The 26217-nt window shown below is 42.5% G+C and overlaps 1 protein-coding gene across 1 annotated transcript in view; it reads left to right on the top strand.

The window, feature by feature from the left end:
* Positions 1-26217, top strand: part of CTDSPL2 (CTD small phosphatase like 2) — a 100239-nt gene that overhangs the window by 29635 nt on the left and 44387 nt on the right. Inside the window, exons 2-5 of the mRNA XM_075896797.2 lie at positions 5654-5863; positions 18439-18577; positions 22336-22485; positions 25332-25547. Coding sequence (XP_075752912.1) covers positions 5678-5863; positions 18439-18577; positions 22336-22485; positions 25332-25547 — 691 coding nt within the window. The 5' untranslated portion in view covers positions 5654-5677. The remainder of the gene's footprint in view (positions 1-5653; positions 5864-18438; positions 18578-22335; positions 22486-25331; positions 25548-26217) is intronic.

Here is a 26217-nt window from a genome sequence, read left to right as displayed (position 1 = left end):
TGAGCATTAATAAAGTGGCTTCGAGGAGTTCCATTCACACATTTGCATGGGGCTGTGCCCTGGTGCAGGACTCTTCTTCTGATGCCTCTTTTAGGATGGCAGTACTCCATTCAGCCCTATTGTCTATATCAGTGTTTCCCAAATGGTGCTCCGCGGAACCCTGGGGTTCCGTGAAGCGAACGTAAGGGTTCCGCGAGAACCCGAACGCTCCCCTCCCCCGCCCATAAAGAGACAGAGGAGCCCGGCGTGCAAACACGCTGGCTCCTTCCCCGCTCCCCTTTCAGACATCTCCTGCGTCCCCCGCTGCTGCTCTGCTTTTACCACCGGACCTAGCAGCAGCAACAGCTGCTTGTCCCGCTTCTACCTGATCAACCCAAGATCCCTCTCCCGCGTCCCCCGCTGCTGCTCTGCTTTTACCACCGGACCTAGCAGCAGCAACAGCTGCTTGTCCCGCTTCTGCCCGATCAACCCAAGATCCCTCTCCCGCGTCCCCCGCTGCCGCTTTGCTTTTACCACCGGAAAAAGCAGAGTGGCAGTGGGGGATGCGGGAGAGGGATCTTGGGTTGATCGGGCAGAAGCGGGACAAGCAGCTGTTGCTGCTGCTAGGTCCCTTGGTAAAGGCAGCATGTATGTGTGTGGAGGGGGGGGAGTACTGTCAGTGAGTGGAACACCGGAACTCCTACTCACTGTGAGGATCAGAACAAATCCCCAAACACACTGTGAGGACACGTGGCTCCTGTGTGTGACTTTAAGTTTAAGAATTCAATCTAATATCAAAATTCCCCATGGATCGTTGGTTAAAAGAAGGAACTTTGAAGAGAAAAGTGAGTACTTCAAACTCCAATATTTTTACTGAAACCAGCAAGGAAAATACTGAGGCAGCTCAAGTTAATTATGAAAAATTTCAGCTGGCTAATAAGAAACGCAGGTATTGTGAGGACTATTTGGCATTTGGATTCACAAGCAATGGAAATGAAGATGCTCCAGGTGCCCAGTGTGTAGTGTGCAACAAAATATTATCTAATAGTTGTTTAGTACCTGCTAAATTGCGAAGACATTTTGAAACAAATCATCCAGAATACAAAGATAAAGACATTAGTTTTTTTAAGCTAAAGCTTGAATCGCTTGAAAAAAGTAAACTCTTCATGTCAAAAATTGCCAAATCTGATAATGAAAATGAAAAGTAAGCTATCGTATATCGCTCGCCGAAGAAGCACACACTATTGGGGAATCACTCATAAAACCATGTGCAAAAGATATTGTGATGTGTATGTTGGATCAGGAGTCTAGTAAAAAAGTTGAAGCTGTGCCACTATCAAACAATACTGTCACACGTCTTATTCACGATCTTGCTGCTGACATCGAGAAGGAGCTTATTTTTCGGCTGCATTTATGTGATGCATATGCATTACAATTAGACGAGTCCACTGACGTTGCAGGTCTTGAAGTTCTGCTTGTATTTGTCCGTTATGATTTTAATAGTTCTATTGAAGGAGACTTACTTTTATGTGAATTTTTGCAAACCAATACAACTGGTGAGAATATATTCAATTGTATCAATAACTTTATGAAAACACATCAAATAAGCTGGGAAAAATGTGTTGATGTGTGCAATGATGGTGCCAAAGCAATGGTAGGAACAGTGGCTGGCGCTGTAACACGAATAAAAAATGTAGCACCAAACTGCACCAGCAGTCACCGAATTCTCCACAGACACGCTCTGGTAGTTAAGAATATTTCTCCCTCTCAAAAATGTGTTGGACGAAGCAGTACAGATTATTAATTATATAAAAACTCTACCATTACAATCAAGACTGTTCAAAATTATGTGTGAAGATATGGGTAGTCAGCACACAGCCCTGCTTCTACATACAGAAGTCAGGTGGCTATCACAAGGAAAAGTGCTGGTTAGGATCATTTGAATTGCGTCATGAGCTCTCCGCAAATCTGATGGATCACAAATTCCAACTGTCTGATCGTTTAACAGACTTTTTCTGGTTATCTAGAGTTGCGTATCTTGCAGACATCTTTACAAAACTAAATGAAGTAAATCTGTCGCTGCAAGGAAAGAATGTAAATATTTTTAATGCGAAAGACAAAATTTTGTCATTGTCACGGAAGCTACAGTTTTTGATCTCATCTGTAGGACGAAATGATTTGGATTGTTTACCAACTCTGAATGATTTCCTTGAAGAAAATGGATACAAACTTGATGAAGATATTCGCAGCAACATTGCAGATCATCTTCACGATTTATACACGAACATCATTTAAGTATTTTCCAAACATCCATGACAACAATAACTGGATTCGAAATCCATTAAGTTTAACAGAAAAGCCAGTCAGTTTTTCTACACAAGATTATGAAAACCTAATTGAAATTGCTTCAGATGGCCAATTAATACAAAAATTTAAAGAAGTTTCTCTGATTACATTTTGGAGTGACCTATGTCAAAGTCAAGAATATTCATCATTATCAAGACACGCAATTCGTCAGCTGTTACCCTTTGCCAGTACATACTTGTGCGAAACTGGGTTCTCGAACTATGCAGCAATGAAAACAAAATACAGAAATCGACTGAATGCTGCACCAGATATGCGAATCCAACTTTCTAGTATTAAACCAAATATAAAAAGAATTTGCCAAGAAAAGAAGAAAAACCACTCTTCACATTGAAAACTATGAATATAATGGCTGGGGGGGGGGGGGGGTGGGGGGGGGGGGGGTCCTTGAAATTTTTCTCAGTTTGAAAGGATTCTGTGGTCAAAAAAAATTGGGAAACACTGGTCTATATTCTTGTATCCTCCTCTTAGTTAGGTACTGCATGTCAAGTCACCATCAGTGGAATGCAATAGGGGGACCATAACTGGGAGAGCAGGAGGTGGTTACCTACCTGTAACTGGAGATTCTTTTGAGATAAGGGATGTGAAAACTATCTGATAACCAAATGAGTCCCCCGCTGGCCCTGTGTTCCTTGTAGTGCTTTCGCCTCCGAAACATACGTAGCAACAGCCCTAGGGCTGTTGCTACACTTCAAAGGTGGAAGTGCCTTATCGACTAATCAAAGAGTCAATGCAAATTGCACTGACTATTCGATTAGCCAAATAATCGAAATTTTACATCCCTATTTGAGAAGTGTGATCCCTATCTGTATTCCACTAGCTACCCTTGTTCCCCTCTGTTTTGAATGGGAGAAAGCACTCAGGAGGAGTGATTGGTCTGCCCTGACCTTTATCCCCTCAGTCAGAAGCACGAGTGGAGCCAGGACATGTGCATAGATCAAAGGACACTACTTTTGCATTCCCCAGCTTTAGGCTCATGATCCGCATGTGTAACCAGCAGTGGAGTAGAAATAGGGATCACATATCTTGATCCGTCCTACAGGTAAGTAACCTCTGCTTTTGGTGTAAGGGTAGGAAGAGAGAAAGTAGATTAAAATCTTGTAGAATGTTTCACAACTACATTTGATTGTATTGTAATTATAAATATGAAGACATATAAGCCTAGGCCCTGAGTTTTAATGCTTCTGTTACTTGATACACACAAGATCGTAAATGGTCAGTTTTTATAAATTTGTGTTAGTTTCTGTGGGCCTTCATAGAATATTGGAAATATTTATTCCAATCTTTGAAAAATCGTGAAGTTCTTTTACTCTTTGATATAATGATATATTTGATGCTGCTGAAAAGCACCAGATAGGCATCTGTGGAAAATTCAGCCCAGTGTTTGTCAACAGGTATAGAAAGCACATCACTAGCAGCAGTGCAAATCATTTTTTAAAAACAGTTCAATCTTGTTCTGTTGAACGGTCCTGCCAGTTCATTACTTTGCTGCCTGTTGAGTTTATTAAAAAGCATGCAAGTAGTGATACTTTTTCTTATGTGATCATCTCTCTACTAAGAATAGAATTGAGTCTACTAACTGCCAGCATTTTTTGTTACTTTAGTCACTGTTTACTTGGGTTGGATTTGAAGTGGCCTAGGTTGAAAAGCTCAGAATCACATCAGAACTATCCACTTCCGGTATCTTTTCCTAAATCCTCAGAACAATTGTTGTTTCATAGTACCTAACACCTACGTATTATAGGTAATATTATCTCTCTACTTGGTAGTTAAGAGTTAGATGAGCGCTGAAGTAATTTCTGAAGGGAGAAAACCCCCCACAGTAATGGGTATTTTATACCCAAGTGCTATGTCATAAATATATTCAGGCAATAAACCCCACTCTCTTACAATAACACAAGTGTATCATACCCTAACAAAATAGGTTTCTAGCTGCTTCATTTCTGTGACCTTTATCAAGTATCTGCATAACTTTAAGCACAAGTGGTCCCATTCAAGTGGTCCCATTCAAGTGGCTCCAGGTATGAGCTTCACAGAATGCCCAATATGTTGATGGAGACAGGTGCCTTGATCCAGAGAAGCAATTAAATGTGCACAGATTTGAGCATGTGAATAATCTGATTTTAGTTCATACATGGATTGAAGAGAAATGAACTAGATATTCTGGGATAGCTTTCCTCACTCTCTATAAAAAACCCTTTTCCTGTGGGATAACTGAGTCGTCATCACGTCACTCTGTGTCCACAGGAACCAAGCATCACCCGCTCCTAGTTTCACCCTTCCCAGGGCTCATGAGAGCTGGGGTTGCCTGTGACCCAGCCGTCCTCTCCCCTTCCCAGCAATCGGGGAGAGCAGTAGCTGCTGTGGCTTTGGCCAGGAGGGGCAGGCTGCCAGGGGAGAAAGCCAGGTCCAGCGTGCCTTCGTCACCCCCCCCGTCCTGGAAGTTGGGGGATGCAGCTGGGGGTAGTTGGGTGCAACCTCGCCCTGCTGCCCCCAGCTGGGGTGGGGGGCAAATAGACTAGTGAGGAAGGAGGGTCCAAGAGCTGGGGGTGGCTGCAGAGTGGCCTCGGGGTTGGGCCCTCTCTGATGATCAGGGGCAGGGGAGGGGCTGGGGAAACCACAGACTCTCCCTGGAGAAGAGCCAGGCCCCGCATATCTGCAACCCAGCCTCTCCTGGTGTCTGGGGAGAGAGCTGGGATCAACCTCGTCCTGGCCCCCCCTTGCTGACCGTGGGGGCTCAAGAGCTGGGGCTGGCTTGGGGGTAGTAAAGAACCAGGGCAGCCTTGGGGCCAGGGAAGCTGGGGTACGGGGGGAAGAGCTGGGATCAGGGTGGCCTCAGCCCCAGGCCCTTCGTGGCCGAGAGGGAGATTGGTGAGTGCAGACAGCAGGGGGCACAGTGCCCTAGTGACTTTTATTTATAAATATTTTCCATTTGTCCAGAAATCACCTTAGCTCCCTTATGTGTTTTTAGTGAATCCAAGGAGTTGTACGAGTCATCTGGGTCTAGTCTTGCTCCCAGGTATATACAGAATATCAGCTTTCTATTTCTTTGGTAAATTGTGATAGGCTAACACACATCTAATGCATAGTCTCTACTGTGATATATACTTTGGTGCAAAGCTTGTCACCAAGTTAGCTTCATTGCCTATAAATGCAGCATTATTTAAATTAAGGGAGATATATATAGAGTGGAAAAAATAAACACAGCGCATCAGACTAATGTTTTTAAATATATAACTATGGGGAATTCATGCTTTCAAGCTTAATGCAGTACCTCAGTAACTTAGTATTTTTGTTTTTTCTTTTATAGTTTTACATGTGGCACATATAAAAAATGAGGCTGAGAACGCGGAAAGCGTCTCAGCAGTCAAATCAAATTCACACCCAACGTGCTTTGAGGACAAAGAGGAAACATTCAGAGGTAGATGAGAGCTTACCTGTTGGAGGAGGAAAACCCCAGAAGAATGAAACTGGCTTGTTGTCATCAATCAAAAAATTTATTAAAGGAAGCACACCCAAGGTATGAGCTCACTGTCTTGTTGCCTTTTTTTTTTAATTGAGTCATATTAAGCTTTTCTAAAATTTGATCAAGTATTTGTATTAAGAAAAATAAGTATTTGTAAAAGACATATTCTTATGGAGGCAGAACAGTTTTATAAGCAACAGAATATGCCCCATAATAGTGGTGTGCATGCAGGTACAGAAGTTACAATGCAAGGTTGTTGACCCTATCCAACTCTGTATGAAACAATTACAGACATTCCATTGGAGAAATAGGAAATGGCGCCTTATAAATGCAAGAAGTCAAATTCATCTATAGTGTAAGCAGGTATAATTTCCACATACCTCAGTGAATTTTGCACTTACTTACTCATCTTAGACGTGAAGTCAGGTCTAAACTACTGAATCTCTTCCAACTCCACCTATACACAGATCTGAAGAAAACAAGTTTTCATATTTAAAACTTACTCAGTGAAAATTCTCAAAGGAAGATTACATATGTTAATTTTATTGAATGAGTGCCACTTTGAAATAGTTTACAAAGTTGTTACTTTTTATAAAATTGGACCATCTTTTTAAAACCTTTCTTTAATCAGTCTTATCAGTCCAGAAGTTCTGTTATTGCAGTTTTTAAACTAAAGAAGAACCAGGATGCTAGAAACATACAGAAATGTTACAGAGAAATATACAGCAGCTAAATGTAGTTTAGATGAGAAAATGTTTTTGTTGTTAAAAGTGGCAAGTTTTATAATTTTGCATTATGGTTAAAATAGTAATTAGAGATGCAGTGAAGTTTAAAAAATTATAATTAAATTGTCTCAGAGAGCTTTGTGACTATGCAATAAAATGACAGATGAAATTCACTGTTAAGTGCAAAGGAATGCACATTAGAAAACAATCCCAACTATACATACAAACTGTTGGGTTCTAAATTAGCAGTTCACACTTGAGGAACGGATCTGAGAGTTATCATGGATAGTTCTCTGAAATAATCTTATATGCAGCAACAGTCTAAAAAGCTAACAGTGTTAGGAGCCATTAGAAAAAAGATAGTAAGACAGAAAATATCATAATGCTACTGTATAAATCTATGCTGTGCCCACAGCTTGTGTACTGCATGCAGTTCTTATTGCCCCAGCTCAAAAAAGATATGTTAAAAATGAAAAAATTACAGAGAAGGGCATAAAAAAATGATTAGGAAAACATTAAAACAGCTTCTGTGTGAGACACGGGTAAAAAAACTGGGCTCATTCATTTGAGGAAAAAGGTGACTAAGTGGGGATATAATAGAGGTCTATAAAATGATGACTGGTGTAGAGAAAATGAAGTAAGGACTGTTGTTTTACCCTTTTACATAACACAATAACTAGGGTCTCCCAATGTAATTAATAAGCAGCAGGTTTAAAACAAACATAAGGAAGTATTTCTTTATACAGTATACAGTCAGCCTATGGAGCTTTGTTTCCAGGTGATCTTGTGAAGGTCAAAAATATAATTGGGGTTAAAAAAAAATTACAGAAATTTCTGGAGGGACAGGTTCACCAATGACTATTGGCCAATAGGGTTAATGGCACAACACCATATTTCTGACTGCCTGAAGTGGGACTGGACAATAGGGGATAGACAGATCACTTGAAATTGGTTTTAATTCCCCGTGAAGCATCTGGCACTGGCCAGGATACTGGTTTCACCCCCTATAGCCATTCTTATGTTCTTACATACCATGCAGCTCAGTCTGTCCTCGGCATTTGTTCAGCACGCATTGTAATAGGAGACAGGCACTGACTTAAAGGAACTGTAAAAATATGTTCACATTTTTCTTTGCCTGTGGAAAATTCCATATTGTTAAAATGGTTTAAATTTTGCATCTCACTAAATTCAAGCAATAAATTGATTTCACTTTCTGCCTCCTATATTCTAGCAAAAACCAAAAGACTTGGGTTGTGAACATTTCAGGAAAATGGTGAAGTCCAAACAAAAACATTTTCATTGGAATTAAAAAAAAAAAAAAGAAATGGAAAGATTTCTGATTATTTAGCTTTTGTCAAATTTCCCCATCCCCTTTTTAGCGTTAACAAAATTTAGGATGAATATTTATCTCCACAGGTTCCCTTTAAATATAAAATTTTGTGTTTTATATATATATATATATATATATATATATATATATATATATATATATTATATATATATATATTTATATATATATATATATATATATATTTTATATATATATATATATTTATTTTGCCTTTCTGGTATTCTGTGTCCAGAACAGCACTTGTATTGGTCCCAGTGGCAATAAAATTGCATGCTATTGATTGATATTGCTGGGCTATACTGCAAAGCTCTCCTGATAGACACAAAGTAGTCTTGTGGTTACCATGGTAACATCAGAATGCTTTGAGGTGGCATGTATATTATATAATAGTTCAGTTGCCTGTATATTATACTATAAATTGAGAGAGAGAGAGAGTATGGGTCTCTGACTTTACATGTATAATAAGATATACTTTAAAATACATTAATTCTGACATCAGATTCATAGTCCATCACTCTGACATCACAGTGATTGTGATGGTGGGTCTTAAAACCCTCCCAAAACAGTTCAGGCTGTTTACTTACATAAAAATAACTAAAATATGGTTAATAATATTCTGATGCATTGGTCCTTTGTATGATAAGCTAGACAATGTTCTCAACTCCCATTTAAGTCAATACATACATATAAAATAGGCATATTAATTCTAATATCAGAGTTGCAGCCCACCAGTCTGACATCATAGAAAAACTAATGCAGATATGGATGGTAGTTTAGATCAGGCACCTTGCAGGATTGAGCCCTGTTTAGTAAGCATTTTTTAACCATTGTAAGAGTTTAATATAGATGGCTTTTTAATAGTAGACACATCCAAAATATTTTTTAAAAAGTTTTAAAATTTGAAATATTAGAATACATTGACTGAAGTAAGTTGCACTGAACTTATTTAATTTGTGGATTCTAGTAATTACATTAGCTTTGCTTTTGAGAATTGCAAAGCATCCTCTCCTATGGAATCATTGCAATCCATTAATCAACTTGCATTTTTATTCCATTGTTTCTAAAAATCTAAAGGACAGACATTCCATTGATGTCCGTGTGACATAGCCATATTTCAGTATGTTCTAGTTAGTATTACTAACTGGATATATGTGGAATAGTGATAGAGATGCAGCCGTGTTAGTCTGGCCTAGCTGAAACAAAAGTCAGAACTATGTAGCACTTTAAAGACTAACAAGATGGTTTATTAGGTGGTGAGCTTTCGTGGGCCAGGCCCACTTCCTCAGATCAATTCAATATGTGGGATATTGATTTTAAACAGAAATCTGTACAGTAGAAATTCGCTCATATAAAGCACATAGAGCAATGACACAATATTGTGTAATTGTATTCCTGAATGCTCTTGACTGACCTCTTAACTCCACTTTTGTTGTTTGTGATTTTGCCAGAACCTCTCTTGTTTGTTAGCTTTTCTTTCCTTATGTTTCTCTGTGTTGCTGTTTTTTGTTTTTTCTCTAGGTAGTCTGTTTCAATTCTTCATCATCAAATAAATGTTAGAAGTAGTAGTGTTTTCTTTTGGCTTTTTTTTCAGGAAAAGGAAAGATGTCTCTGCAGTTTGGGTTTTAACTTTTTTAGTGAATGTAATGCTCCTGAGGGGTGAAAGATTGACAGGCCTGGAGACTGAAATTTTTTCACAGAACAGTTACACTAAGGGCAGCAGCAGTGGAAGCTTCTCCAGTCCACCTTGATCTATTCTTGAGGAGGGACCACCTGTAGGATGAAAGGGTTTTCTGTTTCCATACACATTCAGTTCTTTGCCTGTTTCCTGCAACTGTTAACAGGCATTCCAGTAGGTGCCTGTTATGATAGTGGTTTTTGTGATTATTCTGTATCTTTCCAGTAGGAATGAGAGCACCAATGCTTTTCACTTAGGGCACTGAACTGCCTTCAGGTGCTAATGGTTTTCTGTCGATCTTACCTGAGCTAATTTTTAACTGGTGAGCTACAAGGTACTTTCCCTTTTCCAGTCTAACTAAGCCATCTAGTTGTTCAGTCTCTTCAGTTGTATTTCTCAGAGATTTAGCGTTTGCCTGTACAATTATAGTACTGTCCATTGGAAAAAGTGGGAGCTTTGCAGATTCTCCCAGTTATTTTCAGTGAGAGGCATGTGGGACCAATGAGGCAAACACATTTTATTCCTATATTAATGTCTGTGTAATACTTCTCCTTGTTCTCTTACTGTATTATAAAATAGTCTAAAATGTATGTTGTGCATAATGAAGCCTTTTTAGTTTTGGAATTTCCATTTTTCTGTGCCTATTTTTAACTCTGTTTTGTGAGCTTTGTGTATGTAGCCAGCACTTTGATATTAAGGGAATAGATGTGCTTTTAAATTTTCATTTCAGAAATGTGTTATTTGCAGCAAGCTGAACTTCAATTCTGTTGCAGACTTGAGATTCTGTGGCTCTCTGTAAATTCTGTAGCAGTTCCAGATGCAATTTTTATTCTGAGGATTTTAAGTAAATATAAAAATGAATAACGATAGAGTAACCTCTTTGTTGCTTGCTTTGATATTAAATTCAGTTTATTTTATACTATCCCCAGAATTTTAGTTTTCAGTATGCTGCAAGATTGTTATCTTTAGGTTTCAGATTTAACAAGATTCATGTGTACGGTCCTAACAAATTCCTGGTAATTTTGGTCAATTTCACGGTCTTAGGAATTTTAAAATAATAAATTTCATTATTTCAGCTATTTAAATCTGAATTTTTGTGATGTTTAACTTGTGGAGATCCTGACCCAAAAAAAGAGTTTTTTGTGTGTGTGTGTGTTGGGGGGGGTGTAAGGTTATTGGAAGGGGTGTTGCGGTACTCCAACTGCATAGCTCTGAAGGAAGCAGGACAGGAATAAGGGTGCCATGGCACACGCTGCTGGTGGCTGGTCAGCTGCCCAGCGCTGAAGGCTGTGCAGAAGTAAGGGTGGTAATTCCACGACCCTTCTAAAAAAATCTTAACGACTCCCTCTGCAAATCCCTTTTGGGTCAGGTCCCCCGACTTGATAAATGGTTGTTTCCCACATGAAAACTGTACAAGATAGGGTAAAAGACACCAAAGATTTCATGGTCTGTTACATGTTTTTTATGGTTGTGAATTTGGTAGGGCCCCATTCTTAGGGTAGTTTGCATCTATTGAAAGAACGGGGGAGAAAGGAAAACACACACACAACAAAGAAAATAAACAAAAAGCTTTGCTTCTATGAAAGCCAAATTAAATATGAACCATAAGAGGGCAAGTCACTTTACTCCACGGTAAGGAAAAAGATTGGAAAATAACTCCTACTTTTAACATTTTTTACTCCTATTTTTTGTCATAAGCCAGACACAGTTCTGAAATAAACCCTGAAGTATTAATAACTGCACAATATAATAAGAATATAATATTGAACTAAATATTAGGAAGACTCTGTACTATAGCAGACACTATATTTTTGTCCAGTATATCAATATAATATTAACTAAAGATGGCCATAAATGAAGGGTTTTATATTGGGTTTCATTATGCACTTTGCTTCCTGTGTATGCTAGTATCCAAAGAAAGCAAGTCATAGTGCCCCACTGATGTTGCATTAACTAAAGATGGCCATAAATGAAGGGTTTTATATTGGGTTTCATTATGCACTTTGCTTCCTGTGTATGCTAGTATCCAAAGAAAGCAAGTCATAGTTAATGTTAGTCAGCAGATTTCTACATTAATCAAGCCAGTAGAGCAGTGTGACATGCCATTTATTTAACGCCACTACCCTTTATATTTACAACTCTTCTTTGAGTTCTTGCTCGTGTCAATTACATTGTAAGTGTGTGTGAGTCCATATGCATGGTTGTCAGAGATTTTTGCCTGAGCTATATCCATAGGGCTGGCTGTGCCCTCTCTGGAGTGCTATACACATGTTGTGGAACATCAAGCACCATAAGCCTTATTCCCTTTCAGTTTCTTCTTACCACGCATGGTGGTCAATTGGAGCATCTCTTGACACACAAGCGATCTCTCCTATCTCAGCCTTGTGCTTCTCACTGTAAATGCTGTTCTGTGTTTAGTTAGTGTCCCATCAGGGGCTTAGCCCTAGGTGGATCATTCCCTGGTCTCTGGGTTTTAAACCCTGCTCCATATATCGTAGGCTTATATCTTTTAGTGACCTACACAATAACCATCTAAAGCGCCTTGGGGAATCCTACATAAGGGAACATTGTCGCATCAATAAAAACTTTCATCATCGGATGCAAAGATAACACGACATACATTACAGGGCCCTTCTGATGAAGGCTGCTTTATGCCCAGCTTCAGGGCTGGCACAGCCTGCCACAGCACTCACTGCTTTGGCTTCAGTGCATAGTGCACCCCTGGCATCAGGCTCCTCCTGGCACTGATCCCTGTTGCCCGTGCTGAAGAAGAAAACAAAGAAGATGGCACTGGGCAAAGGACAGTGCTTGGGCCATAGGCCCATTACAGACCTGACAAAAGGACCTGCCATCAACTCCAGTGAGCGGTAAAGGGCCCAAGCTAATGGTGCTGTCAGTGCCCTCGTCGCAGCTGGCACTGTATGCGGCAATAAAACCAGCTAAAGCTCCTCCAAGGGCAAGCCTGTCAGCAAGGCCTTGCACAAGACAAGCACATGCCATTAGTCTCCAGAACCAAGACCGAGTCCTAGGTTGTCATGTCCTTGGTCTCTGCTTCGGTCCATGTCTCCTGCTCAGTGTTACGAGTCCTGATCTCCATTTTTGCACTGGAGCTTGCCCAATTGTAGATGATTTACCTGGCACTGGTCTTCATCACATCATTGGGTGTCAAGATCTTGAGGCTACTTCTCAGCATGGTGCTGCTCTCCCTACTCCCAGCACTGGTTGGACCCTTTCCAGCACCAGTCCTGCCTCGGTCACCAGAGGATGATGACTTCTCTGGCTCAGAGGCTACATTCAGCCCCTTGCTGAGGCAGCAACGTGTTGAGGCTCCATAGGGTGCCTCAACTGCATCAGGACTGGACTGGCTGCAGAGTCAGTGGAGGAACCAATGGCCTTATTGGAACAACCAGGGCATTCTTTTCATTCCTTTCCCACTCCTGCCAGCCATTGGCCACCATGTTGGACAATCTGAAGTCCACACCAGTGGCTTCCCTTGGTGGTCCAATTATTCTCTTCCTTTCCAGATGAGGCATCTGTGAGCTTCTCTAAAGCAAGCCCACTGGACAATTTCAGGAAGCATCAGGAACTGCTTCAGAGTGCAGCATTGAACCCTTCGACCTTCAAGTGGAGGAGATGAAGGAACAAGTGGACACATTGTTTGATGTACACTTGGCATACACCCCATCCTGAGTCTCACCGCTGGTGCATGAGAGGGCCCTGAAAATTGCCAGGACCACCTAGCAAACCCCATCCTCCATCCATCCCACTTCCAGGAGGGCAGAAAGGAAGTATTTTATCCCTGTGAAAGGGTTCCAGTACTTATACACCTGCCACCACAGGAGTTGTTGGTTGTGCGGTTGGCCAACACGATGGACACCCAAGGGCATACCAGTTCCACCTCTAAAAATAAGAAGTCTAAATGGCTGGATTTGTTTGGCTGCATGATTTATGCTAGGACCAGGCTTCGTTTTGGATGGCAAATCACCAAGCCTTCTTGGGCAGCTGTTACTTTAACTTTTGGGACTCCAGGGCCTGAGAGATGGAATTTGCAACTCTGGTAGACATGAGTACCATGGCAGCTTGGTGATTCCTCCATGTAGTTTGAGATGCAGTCAATTCAGCTGCCTGGAAGTTGTCTCAGCAGTGATCTTGAAGCCTAGTTCTTGGCGCCAGCCTGCCCCTGGAGATGCATGTCTCTATTCAGGACCTTCTGTTTAACAGCATTGTTCTTTTTTCAAACCAAACAGATGTGCAATTGCATGTCCTAAAAGACACATGGGTGATACTCCACTTGGTGGCATTGCACACTCCTTGGTCATTGAGAGAGCCATTCAGGTCTCCTCTACCACCTTGACAGTGGCAGCATTGACAAGCTCCTGTGAGAAAATGAGGCATGAGGTTTAGCCGCCACCATCTTTCGCCATCTTGCTCTCCTGAGCAGCCTGACCCAGTGAAGCACCAGCGAGCAAGAAGTGCTCATTTTGGAGGTGTGCTCGGGAGCAGTGCATAAGCTAACAGCTCAGATTTTTAACATCTTTTCTTCTGCCACTCAGTCTGGTCAACAGTTACGTCAGGCTGTTGGGTCCTGGACATAGTGGTTCAAGGGTTATAACCTTCAATTTTTGGCCACTCTTCCCATCCCTTTTCAGGGACACTACTCATGAGCAACTCTTCATTCAGAAGGTTGAGAAACTCCTGGGCTTAGGAGTATGGAGGAGGTTCTTCAGAACAGGAAGGAAGAAGATTTTGCTCCCACTACTTCCTAATCCCAAAGGTCAAAGGGGGCCTCAGACCCATTCTGGACATGTGTTCCCTAGTAAGTCTCTCAAGAAGTTGAAGTTTTGCAGGGTCTCCCTGGCCTCCATCATCCCTTCCCTGGATCCGGGGGACTGGTATGTCACTCTTAACTTAAAGAATGCTTCCTTTCATGTCTTCTGACAGTTGTTTTCTGTGTTTCATAGTGACCAGCCATCATTTCCAGTTCATGGTGTTACCCTTTGGCCTGTCTCTGGCCCGCAGTATGTTCATGAAATTCATGGTGCACATTGCAGCTTTCCTGAGATGTTGGGGATGGGGAGATTTTTCCCATATCTTGATGACTGGGTCCAGAGAACATGCAAAGAAACCTCTCTCTGGGGTGTTTCACTTGCAATGATTTGGGTCTGTTAATAAGCACAGAAGAGTCTATGTTAAACTCTATGCATTGGACTGACACTATCAGAGCAGTTCTTGACTCCATGTAGGAAGCATATTTTCAGGCCATGGCGGACTTGATCTCCCACATAAAGAGCCTCCTGCTCACCACAGCCTACAGGTACCTGCAACTGATGGGCCACATGGCCACCTGCATGTGCATGGTCAGCTATCTTCCTCTGAGGTCTCTGTAGATATGACTGGCCTACGTCTGTATCCCCAGTGGGCGCCACCTGGACTGAATGGTCATGGTACTGAGCCATGTCTTTCTTTTTCTGGACTGATGGCAGGATCCTAGGCCAGTGCTGCAAGGAATTCCTTTCACAGCCCTGTCTCCGTCACTTACCCTGGTGTTGGATTTGTTGGATCTGGGCTGGGGAGCCCACTTGGGTGTGCTCAACACCCAGGGATGCAAGAGGACCTAGCCAAGAGAGAGCTCAGAGCAGTTTGCCTGTCTTACCAGGCTTTCTTGCCCCACCTAAAAGGCAAGGTAGTGCAACCCCCGACAGAAAATACAGCCTCAATGTATTACATCAGTAGGCAGGGCAGAGCCAGCTCTTCAGGCCTTTGTTGGGAAGTGCTCAATCTCTGGAACTTTTGTGTGGAGTATGCCATTCATCTGGTAACCACTCTCCTGCCCAGAATCAAGAATGTGCTGGCAGATAACCTCAGCAGGACCTTTGTGTCTCGCCACGAATGGTTGCTCCATCTGGAGATGGTCAGCCTAATCTTCTGAATGTGGGGTACACCTTAGATCAGTGGTCCCCAACGCGGTGCCTGTGGGCGCCATAGCGCCCGCTGGGCCATTTATGTGCGCCCGTGGAGCAATGTGGGCTGGCCCCGCCCCCGGGTGTGCAGCAGGTGCCAGCCCCGGGCGCATGGGCGGCCCCTGCCCCGGGGTTGCGGCGCATGCCGGTGCCAGCCCCGGGCGTGCGGCACCTGGGCGGCCCCTGCCCGGGGTCGTGGCACATGCCAGTGCCGGCCCCGGGTGCGCAGCACCTGGGCGGCCCCTGCCCGGGGTCGCAGCACATGCTGGTGCTGGCCCTGGGCGCGCAGTGCATGCTTGGCCCCGCCCCCAGGCACGTGGCCCATGAGCGGCCCTGCCCCCGTACACGTGGCACTTGAGCGGCCCCGCCCCCAGGCGCCCGGCAACCCCAAAACGTTGGGGGCCACTGCCTTAGATGAACTTGTCAGCGTCTAGGCAGAACAGAAAGTGCCCTGGGTTCTCTTCTCTTCTCCTTCCTGATTCCATGGTTGGGAGTGATGAAGTACGCCTTCCTGCTGGTGCTGTTAATCCACAGGGCCCTGCTAAAGGTGAAGCAAGAAAAAGTGACTGTTATATTCATGGCCCCAGCATGGTCCTGTCAACGCTGTTCAGCTTACTGCTGAGTCTCTCGACAGCCCCCCACTGCAGCTGTCTCTCCTGTCTTAGAACCATGGCAGCCTGCTGCCTCTGAATCTGGCGGCACTGCACTTGACAGCCTGGTTTCTGCCTGGCTAAGGATACACAGCAGTGTTCTGCTGGTGTCCAGCAGGGCCTGCTGGAAGCAGGAAACTTTGCACCAGGGCTACCTATGTGGCAAAGTGGAAGCAGTTCATGTGCTGGGCCTTGGGATTTTCACATTCGTGTGGAAGAGGCTGTGCTGCCAGACATCCTGGACTGTTTGCAGCATCTTAAGCTCTAGAACCTGTCGCTCTTTTCGGTCAAGGTTTATCTGATGGCAGCCATTTTGGCATTCCACCCTCTGTTTCAAGGCAGGTCGGTGTTTGCCCATCCCATGACGGCAAGGTTCCTGAAAGGTTTAGAATGCTTTTACCTGAATGTCTGGGATCTAGTTCCCCCTTGGGATCTGAATCTTGTATTGTGAAGGAAGGATCATAGGCCCCATTTCAAACCTTTGGCTTCCAGCTCCCTCTTGCTTCTCTTCTCTGGGCTCCTTCTTGGTTGTTATAACGTCATCCAACAGGATATCTGAGATTAGGAAACATGTGACAGAACCAGCTTATACAGTCTTCTAAAAGGACATGGTCCAGCATTGTCCGCATCTGGCCTTTGTGCCCAAAGTTGTCTCCCAGTTCCACACTGCTCAAGACATATACTTAATGGTCCTTCATCCAAAGCTTCATGCAATGGAGGAGAAATGCAGGCTTCATACTTTGGAGGTCAGGTGGGCGCGGACCTTCTGCATTGATAGAATTAAGCTGTTCTATAAGCCTATATGGTTATTTATTGCTGTTGCAGACAGGATGAAGGGTTGCCCAGTATCTATCTACAGAATCTAATCTTGGATCGTGGTCTGCATGCACTATTGTTATGAGCTGGCAAAGGTGCCCCCACTGGCAATTGTGACACCTTACTTAACTTGAATGCAAGTGTGTAATGGTGCTACTCCCTAAGGCCATAGAGAAGTTCTTTAGGAGGCTAGAGAGGCTCTGGAGGACCCAGCCAATCAGGGCCAGAGAGGACTACAAGAGAAGCTGCAGAATCAGAGGCAGCTCACTTGCAGCCCAGACCCGAAGGGAGAAGGTTAAAAGGGCTGGCTAGCAGAACCAGGGACAGCTCAGAGTGGGGAGCTGTTCATTACACTGTCTCCAGGAGAAGCCTTGGAGGCACCACTCTCCTGCTGAGTGGGGAAAGAGACAGAGGGGAAACAGATTGAGACTGGATTGGACTCAGAGACACACTGCAGAGCGTACTGGTATGGTCCTCTGTTAGAGGTGTACCCCGAAGGGGTTTGTGAGTGCATACTAGGCTGTGTAATTCAGCCAGAGAGCTGAGTAGCTGCAAGGCTTTTAAAACTGAGGCAGTTCAGGAACCCACACTCGGCTGAATTTAGGGTGCTCGCAGGAGGTGAGCGCCCATCCCGTTACAAGGTGTCAATTGGCAGCCTTCCTCGCTCAGGTGCCAGTCTAAGAAATTTGTCGGGCTGCGACCTGTTTGTCTATCCACACATTCTTTTGGGCTATATGCTGACCCAGCAAGGTCAAGATGATGCTGGTTTTGGCACAGCCATGCTCTAATCTGCAAGACTACAAACTCTGTGGCCACTTCTGAAGATTCTGCTCATGAGTTGCCTGCAATGAAATTGATGTGAGCAAGCATTCGAAGGAAAAACGGTTACCTACCTTATTGTAACTGTTCTTCGAGATGTGTTGTTCATGTCCATTCTTTTACCTGCCCTCTTGCCCCTTTGTTGGAGTTGTCGGCAAGAAGGAACTGAAAGGGTGTAGTGCTGGCAACACTTGATATACTACAGCATGAGCACAGAACTCCCGAGGTTGCCACAGCCAGCCCTATGGATACTGCTAAGGCAAAAGTCTCTGACATCTATACATATAAGTGCATGCACATCTACAATGGAATGAACACGAGCAAAACATCTTGAAGAACAGCAGTTACGGAAAGGTGGGTAATTGTTTTATCTGTTCTACATGAAAAAAAAGTTTGAAGCAAGTTTTTCCACAGAAATTGCATATACATCTATCTTTCCGAGTACTCCATTTTTTTGGTCTTGATTTCTGGCATTTCAGATGAATTTGAAATTCCAAATGACGATAAACATATATGCTGCACATTCTTCGCTTGGACGTGAGGATCAGTAAAAGGAACTCTATAGAATTTTCTGGTGTTTTTAGTGGACGAAAAGATGCTATTCAGTGTGTATTTTTCCTTTTCTGTTTTAAGGAAGAAAGAGAAAATCCTGCAAAGAGAAGTAGAATTGAACGTGATATAGATAACAATTTGATTACTTCCACGCCTCAAACAGGAGAAAAGCCTAACAAACAGCTCTCTCGAGTAAGACGGAAAAGTCAAGTAAATGGAGGTTTGTAAATATTCCATTCCTGTATTAAAAGGACAAAGTAAAAGGTCAAGGTCTAATACTTGTATGGTGACATATTAATATAAGGCTTGACTCCGCCCTGTTTGAGTAAATGAGAATTTTTCCATTAATATCACTTGGAGCAGAGTTGGACCCACACAACGTTTGAAGTGTTCTTTCCTGGAGATTAATTCTAAGTATACGGGGTGGATGGGACTGAGAAATAATTTTATTAATATTTTTTTTTCTTTTTAAGTTATGGGAAACCACCACGTCTTGGAACTACTTAGCTATATGATTTTAAACTCAGAAAGGCAATAGCAATATTTAGTTATGTGAAGGTGTTCATCTTCACAGTGTTTTGCAAACAGTTGAAATATTCAATAACTGGCAGTTTGTGTATCATTCCGCTTCCCAGGTGCTTGGTGAAAAGGAGCAATAAATGAAATTCTTTCACAAATTTACACTGGCATATATTATTCCGTTCTTATAGTAATGGCAATGTTAAAATGTAAAATTTGCAATAATATTTATTGTCCTAACCAATCTCTGCTGTTCTAGCCCTAAAGTCAGTTCTCTTACTTGAAACACGGTTCCCATTGCACTCATGACTTTATTTTTTCCCTTTTTTAATTGAAAATCATACCCGGAAGTGTCTTGTTCTTCGGACTATTAAATCATTGCAGAATTTCTTTAAAGGTTTATTGAATATCTCAGTGACCTGGTAGATAGATAGACTTTCTATTTTCAAAGTGTGCTTTTATAGAGATAATTACATGACTTCGAATTCTTTCACAGCTGATGAAACTGCAGCTTTCAAGCTGTTTTCTAACTTGCCAGGACTTGTCTGGTGCAGTAACAAAGGAATGTGCTATTTTCAAAGAATGCAGGGTTTATTCAGTGCAAAATTTTCTAAATGAACTCATTATTTTACATCAATTGCGTATATGTTTTTATATTTGATGAGAAAAATGTTGGATAAAGAATAATATAATTACCTAGTAAAGCAATAATTTCATCATTGAAAACTGGCGATAGTGACCTAACCATGAATCCTGTCTTAGAACAGTCTGTTTGTCACTAGTAACCCAAAATGAAATTATTGCGCTTTGGATTGAGCTGATAATACGTTGGTTGAGGAAAACAGTTTATTTTTGTAGTTGTGTTTGTTGTCCTTATTCCTGTTCTTCCTACTTCTCCCTCTCCTCCACTTTTTTGGTATCTCAGATTCCCTTTGTCCTCTTTCCTTCCTACCTTCCTCTCTCTCAGGACAGTTTACTATTGGCTACGATCTGTTTACCTGCCATTCATATGCAACATGGATTTACCTGTACAAGTGTCTTAAAATGTGCTGTCATCTAGCCTTTGGTGAACAGATCAACTAAATGACTGCTAGGGAATTATTTTTCAGAGACTGAGGTGGTGATGATCTGGTATTCTATGGCTGTACAAGATGTCTTGTTTCAGAACAGAAAGACATACCTAGTTAAATGGAGAAGCTTCTTGCTAGTGAAGTCATGTTCACGACTTGACTCTTCTGTTCAGAATATGGTGCACTATGTACTATATTTGAAACACTCAGGATTCTCATCTAATTGTGTTAGAGTTCATCTAGCTGTTCTGTCAGCATATTTCCTGCTGGAGGGAGAGAATTTGGTTTTCTCTGACCCCATGTGTCTAAAATTTAAATAGCCTGATTCATACATTTCCACCAGTTAAAGAGCCTTTCCCTATCTGGGACTTAAATATAGGACTTGCATCTTTTTTTGAACACGTCATCATATCTCACTTTTCCATTAAGACAATATTTTTGATAGCCATTGCATCAGCTCACACGGTGAGTGAAATACAGGCTGGCCTTCCTCCATATGCTTTGTTTCACAAGGACAGACACACTTTCAAGCTGGATCAGAAAATTTTATCTAAATGCCTTTGGAATTCCATATGAACTAGTTTATATGCTTATCTGCATTTGTTTCTTAAACCTTTTGGCTTTCTTATAGAGGTTAAACTCCACACACTGGATGTTCCCAGGGGCTATCCCTTTTTATTTACCCAGGATAAAGCCATTCTAGTAAATTGGCTAGACAGACTCGTTGCCAAAAGTCATATAAAGGGGTGAGTTCTGTCATATTGGAGTGCTCTGTATGGGTGGTGGACTGTGTTAAGATTTCCTGTTCATTAAACAAACTACTCCTTTCCTGTTGAATCAGTGTAGCTTGGTTGTCTGTAGCATGGGAGTCCCTATTTCTGAGGTTTGTTAGAGCACCTACTTAGAATTTGGTTTACATATCTGTTGCTGCTTTGCTGTGACAGTTTCTAGATCAGATGCCCTGCTGGCAGAGATGTCTCAGTCATGTAGCTAAGACTTCTCTTTCCTTAAAGCAGGGGTGGGGAACCTTTTTTGGGTTGGGGGCCACTGACCCTGATTAAAATCAGTTGAGGGTTGTGCCTAAGTAAGAACCCCCCCCCCCCCCCAAAGGCCTCTCAGACATTGCTTTTGACTGAGAAGGAGAAAGATGCTCTCCACATTCCCCTCTCACATCAGAACCAGGGGAGCCTGGCCCAGTAGATTTTGTGTGCTCCGGCTCTGTGGTGGGTTAGCGGGGGCTGGATACTGGGTGGAGGAGTCTTGAGCCATGAGGGCTGGATGCAGGCAAGCCGGGGGCCACATCCGGTACCCAGGCCTTAGGTTCCCCACCCCTGCTTTAAGGGGTAACTGCTAGTCAGTCACCTAGTAGTGGGATTCAGTGGGGCAAATGCTCAAAGGAGAAGTTATTTATGTTACAGTAATTGGAGTTCTTCAAGATGCCCTTGTCCACACAGAAGCCATGGTCTGCTTTGCTTTCCAATTGCTTTGGGATCCTTACATGGATACTTGGTATTATTGAAGGAACTAAATGGTGGTTGCAGCAGCTCCACCCGTAAAACCTTTGCTTTTGGGGGTGGGGGTGAAGGCATACAAGGTACATGTGTAGCTTCCATGGGTACTGCTGACTGAAGGATTCCAGGCTTGCAAGTACGAGGTGTAAACACCTGCGATAGGATTCATATACACAAAGGCATCTCAAAGAACTCCAGCTGCTGTAAGGTCAGTAACCTATCTTTGTTTCAGCTTCTGACTCCAGAACCAGAATACCACTACTTTATTTCTGGCTGTTACCCAAACTAGTTCTCGGCTGGCACTTTTCCTCTTTGGGAGGCACATGATAATACACACACATTTATAAAAAGCCTTACTCAATTGTTAATTAAAACTGAGATTTGCTTAATTATGTTCCATGACTTGTTGGTATATGTGGTTACAAAGAATAGTTCTAGTATTTTTTTAGAAAATCTAAAACATCATGCAGAATAACTAAGAGCGTGGTCCTGGTAAGTGACAGACATCTTCAGTATCCATTGGAGGCCCATTGACACTGGAATCAGTGGGCATTGAAGGCTCCCAGCACTTTGGAGGATTAACCCTAAATGTTTAAATAAACTTCTATACATTCACTTATAATGTTTGTCTTTTTATAATTGCTTATTTGAAGTGGTATAAAAAACATGTTAGTTTTGTGGTGAGATATTTAATTTTTCAGTAAGTGATGTTTCTGTTTTAGTAAAATGCTTATGCTAATTTATCTGACCTGTAGTAAAGAATAAGGAAAATTCATTGTGGTTCATATAATAAAATGTACAAGAAAAGAGTGTAAGCAGACATGAGAAACAAAATCAGTCCATTGCAGTTTTATATCTTTTTTTCTTTTCTTTTACAGAAGCTGGAAGTTATGAAATGACAAACCAACATGTAAAGCAAAACGGAAAATTAGAAGATAATCCTGCCACTGGCAGTCCCCCACGGACTACATTATTGGGGACCATATTTTCTCCTGTTTTTAATTTTTTCTCGCCAGCAAATAAAAATGGTAATTATTATCATAAGCACACAATCCATAGTAACATAAAAACTAAGTGTGATACACGATTTTTGTTAAAATGTTGGATCTACTGGTGATGCAACAGATGATGTTCAAGTGTTTGCTCATTTCAATTCCAAATAGGTATGGGTGTGCTGCATGCACAGCTGTCGGAAGGTTTTTCTTCTATCAGTACCACAAGTTAGCTGTGGAGCCTCTTGGAGTTGTGCCTTCATGGCGGGATCTATCCATCCTTCCTGAGTCACCACCTCTTCAGCTCCTCTTTAGTGCTAGTGACGGTTGTTGGAGCAGCTTCTCTCTTGCATTTAGCAGGTGCTCCCCTAGTGGACTTTTCTTTACTGTTTTCTGTAAATAGTTAAGAGTTTTTATAGGTAGTATGTATAGTAGTTTGATAAGTTTTAGTTGGGAGTTACCCCTCATCCTTTTGTTCCCCTCCCAGGGACTGAGGCATGCCTCAGGGCACATCTACACAGCAGGGCGAAAGCCAAGCGACGCAACTTGAGCTACGTCAATTGTGTAGTTTAAGTTGAAATAGCTTATTTCGGCTTTTGGTGCTGTCTACACAGCAGGAAGTCCAAGGTATAGTGTGCTTCCTCCGACTTCCCTTACTTCTCATAAAATGAGGGTTACAGGAGTCAGAGTAAGAAGATCTCCAGCTTGACATTATTTTGACATTATGTTGAAATAACTGCTTGTAGTGTAGACGCAGACTGTGTTATTTCAGGATAACATCAGGTATTCAAAAATAACCCTGCTGTGTAGACATAGCCTCAGTCTCAGGGTTTCAGGCCATGTGGGTCCTGCCTGAGGCCTATGCCAAAGGAAGACCCACATGACTCCTATCTGAAGTGCCTTGGACAGTCCCACCAATCAGACAAGTGCAAGATCTGAAGAGGCTTCTAGCCAAGAACCAAGAAAAAAGGGGACTTTTGTCTGAAACTTCTGATGGAATCAGCCCTTCACCTTCAGAGGGCCCAACCGACTTCTGACTCCAGGCCCGGCATTTCAGCGTGAAGTGTGCTGGCCTCAATGAGGGAGGCTTTGATACCAAGAGAGGAGTCAGGCTTCAGGGACCCTCGGCATGGCTGTTTCCTGGCACTGAAGACCTTTTTTAGTGCGAGTGCCCGTCACTATTCCCATTTATTGGCGCTACGTGAAAAGATATGGATGGACTGGGGATGCTCCCCCACTAAAGCAGTGAGGTGAGCAGGCACCGGTTGGGTGTGCCTCATGTCGGGACACGGTGTCCAGGATCTGGATATACCAGCCCCATCACTCCGGCCTAACGAGGTGCTATGTTGAGTCCAGTCCAGATTTGCTGCTTTGTGTAGAAGTGCCTGGAGCAGGATCTAGACCTCCTGTCCACGCTGCTCTCTTTTTAAGTGGCCAGGGACCTGATTGCAATGATGGCATACTCCCCTCTCCATCACCGGCATTCACTTCAGCATCACAGAGAAGCTCTAATTGCCCTTGCTGTGGTATCGCTTCTTAGCTCTTCCCTGATTACTGAGATTGGAGTTGGAGGTGGACTCCTATGCCTCTAGGTGGAAACGGTACTGTTCCTGCCATCACTCAAGGCAGGAAGATGGACTGCAGTTGCCCATGTGCACTGGCCAGGGCTGGCCCAGGGGCCCTTCTGGATATTATGGGCCACCAAGCCCAGGGCCTGAGTTCCAGATCAATGTTGGTGTTTTTGGAGATGAGGATCCCTCCCTCAGCAACCTCTCTGGGGACAGGAAATGGCATTCAAGTTGATGCCGAGACCAATGTAGGTTCTGGAACTGGTACCAAGATGAGTAGTCTTGGGAACTAGTGATGTCAGTGGTACCACTCAGGGGGTCTCCATGGATGGCAATGCCACAAACAAGAGGGGCAGGAAAACCCATTGCTCCTGAGGGCATTGTCCTTATTCTTCCTGGATGAACTGGTGGTGAGAACTTCCACCTTACTGCCTGCCATGGACACCAGAGTATATCAGGAGCTGCTCAGGAGGGTTGCACAAAACCTTAATATGCAGGTGTACTAGGTCTCAAAGGAGACAATGCTATGATGGGCATTATGGCCACAAGGCTTTGCCCCTCATTAAAAACATTCAGAACACTGCTAAGGTGTTACAGCACACACTTGCCTCTCTTCCTCCCATAGTTAAAGTGGTGGAGCGAAGTAATTTGTGCTCTGCATAGGATATGAACACCTATTTATCCACCTGCAGCTGGGTTCTCTAGTGGTAGAAGGGACCACATGGAAAGACAGGATTAGCTGAAGTTAACCCCCAAATCCAAGGAAGCAAAGAAGCTGGATCTCTTCAGTCAGAAGGTGTACTCATCTGGGGGTCTCCAGCTTCACATAGCTCTCCAGTCAGTGGTCCTGAACTATTACTGCTACAATTCTTGGAATATCTTGTTTAAGGTCCAGGAATTGATACTGGCAGACTCTCACCTACTTGGAATTGACATGAGCATCACATCTCGAAGAACAACAGTTATTTCTTTTTGACTGTCAGGGCAAGAACTGCAGTTACCATAAAGGAAGCGGTATCTAACTATTAGAATGGTTGTTTGAGTTATATAAGAGGAGGCATGGGTTTTGTTGCATTAAAATATTTGCTTCCTAGTTATAGATGTCTAACACTTCACTTACAAGGTGTAAGAAACTCATTTGGTATTTTTCACCCTATCTAAAATGAATTTCTCTCTCAATCCAACATTTTATATTTCAATATAATGAATTATCTTCAGTTATTCCAGAACACATTATTTCTGAATTTACACATATTCATACTCTGTTAAGTAATTCAACATTAGGATAATAATTGCACTGAAACCTCATTTCAGGAACATCGGGATCAGATTCCCCTGGGCAAGCTGTTGAAGCTGAAGAAATAGTGAAACAGCTTGATATGGAACAGGTGGATGAGATCACGACCAGTACTGCAACATCGACTAATGGTGCAATTTACACTAGCCAAGCAGTGCAAGTCAGATCTACTATCAACAACGGTTTGGAAGAAGTGGAGGAAGCAACTGATCGTGATCTACCACCACTTACAGGTAAGAAACTTGCTTTTTCCTGGAACTCTTAAGTTAAATGTGCAATAATAAACATGTTTGCACTTTTGAGTAAAAACTTTTTAGCTCAGAGTGTTCCTGTATTTTATATAAATAAAGATTCCACATTTGCTTGGGAATAATATAGCTTGTGATAGCATTTACTTGTATGCTGATTTTTTTTGACCCAATAGCCTGGGAAACAGTCTGTTATTTACAATAATGTTAGAAATGTAGCCGTGTTAGTCTGGTGTAGCTGAAGCAAAATACAGGACTATGTAGCACTTTAAAGACTAACAAGATGGTTTATTAGATGATGAGCTTTCGTGGGCCAGACCCACTTCCTCAGATCAAATAGTGGAAGAAAATAGTCACAACCATATATACCAAAGGATACAATTTAAAAAAATGAACACATATGAAAAGGACAAATCACATTTCAGAATCAAAGGGGGATGCGGAAGTGGAGGGGGAAGGTAGATGTCTGTGAGCTAATGATATTAGAGGTGATAATTGGGAAAGCTATCTTTGTAATGGGTAAGATAACTAGATTGTTTGTTGAGACCAAGGCGTAAAGTGTCCACTTGGACCTAACCAAGTGAGTTATAAGATCACGAACACATATTCCTGCGCATCCAGAAATATAATTTATGCTATCATGTGCCGAAAGTGT

Source organism: Pelodiscus sinensis, chromosome 14, assembly GCF_052426305.1.
Source record: "Pelodiscus sinensis isolate ZL-2025 chromosome 14, ASM5242630v1, whole genome shotgun sequence".
Lineage (NCBI taxonomy): Eukaryota > Metazoa > Chordata > Testudines > Trionychidae > Pelodiscus > Pelodiscus sinensis.
Note: the sequence above shows the minus strand (reverse complement) of the source record. Positions and strands in the feature narration are given on the sequence as shown.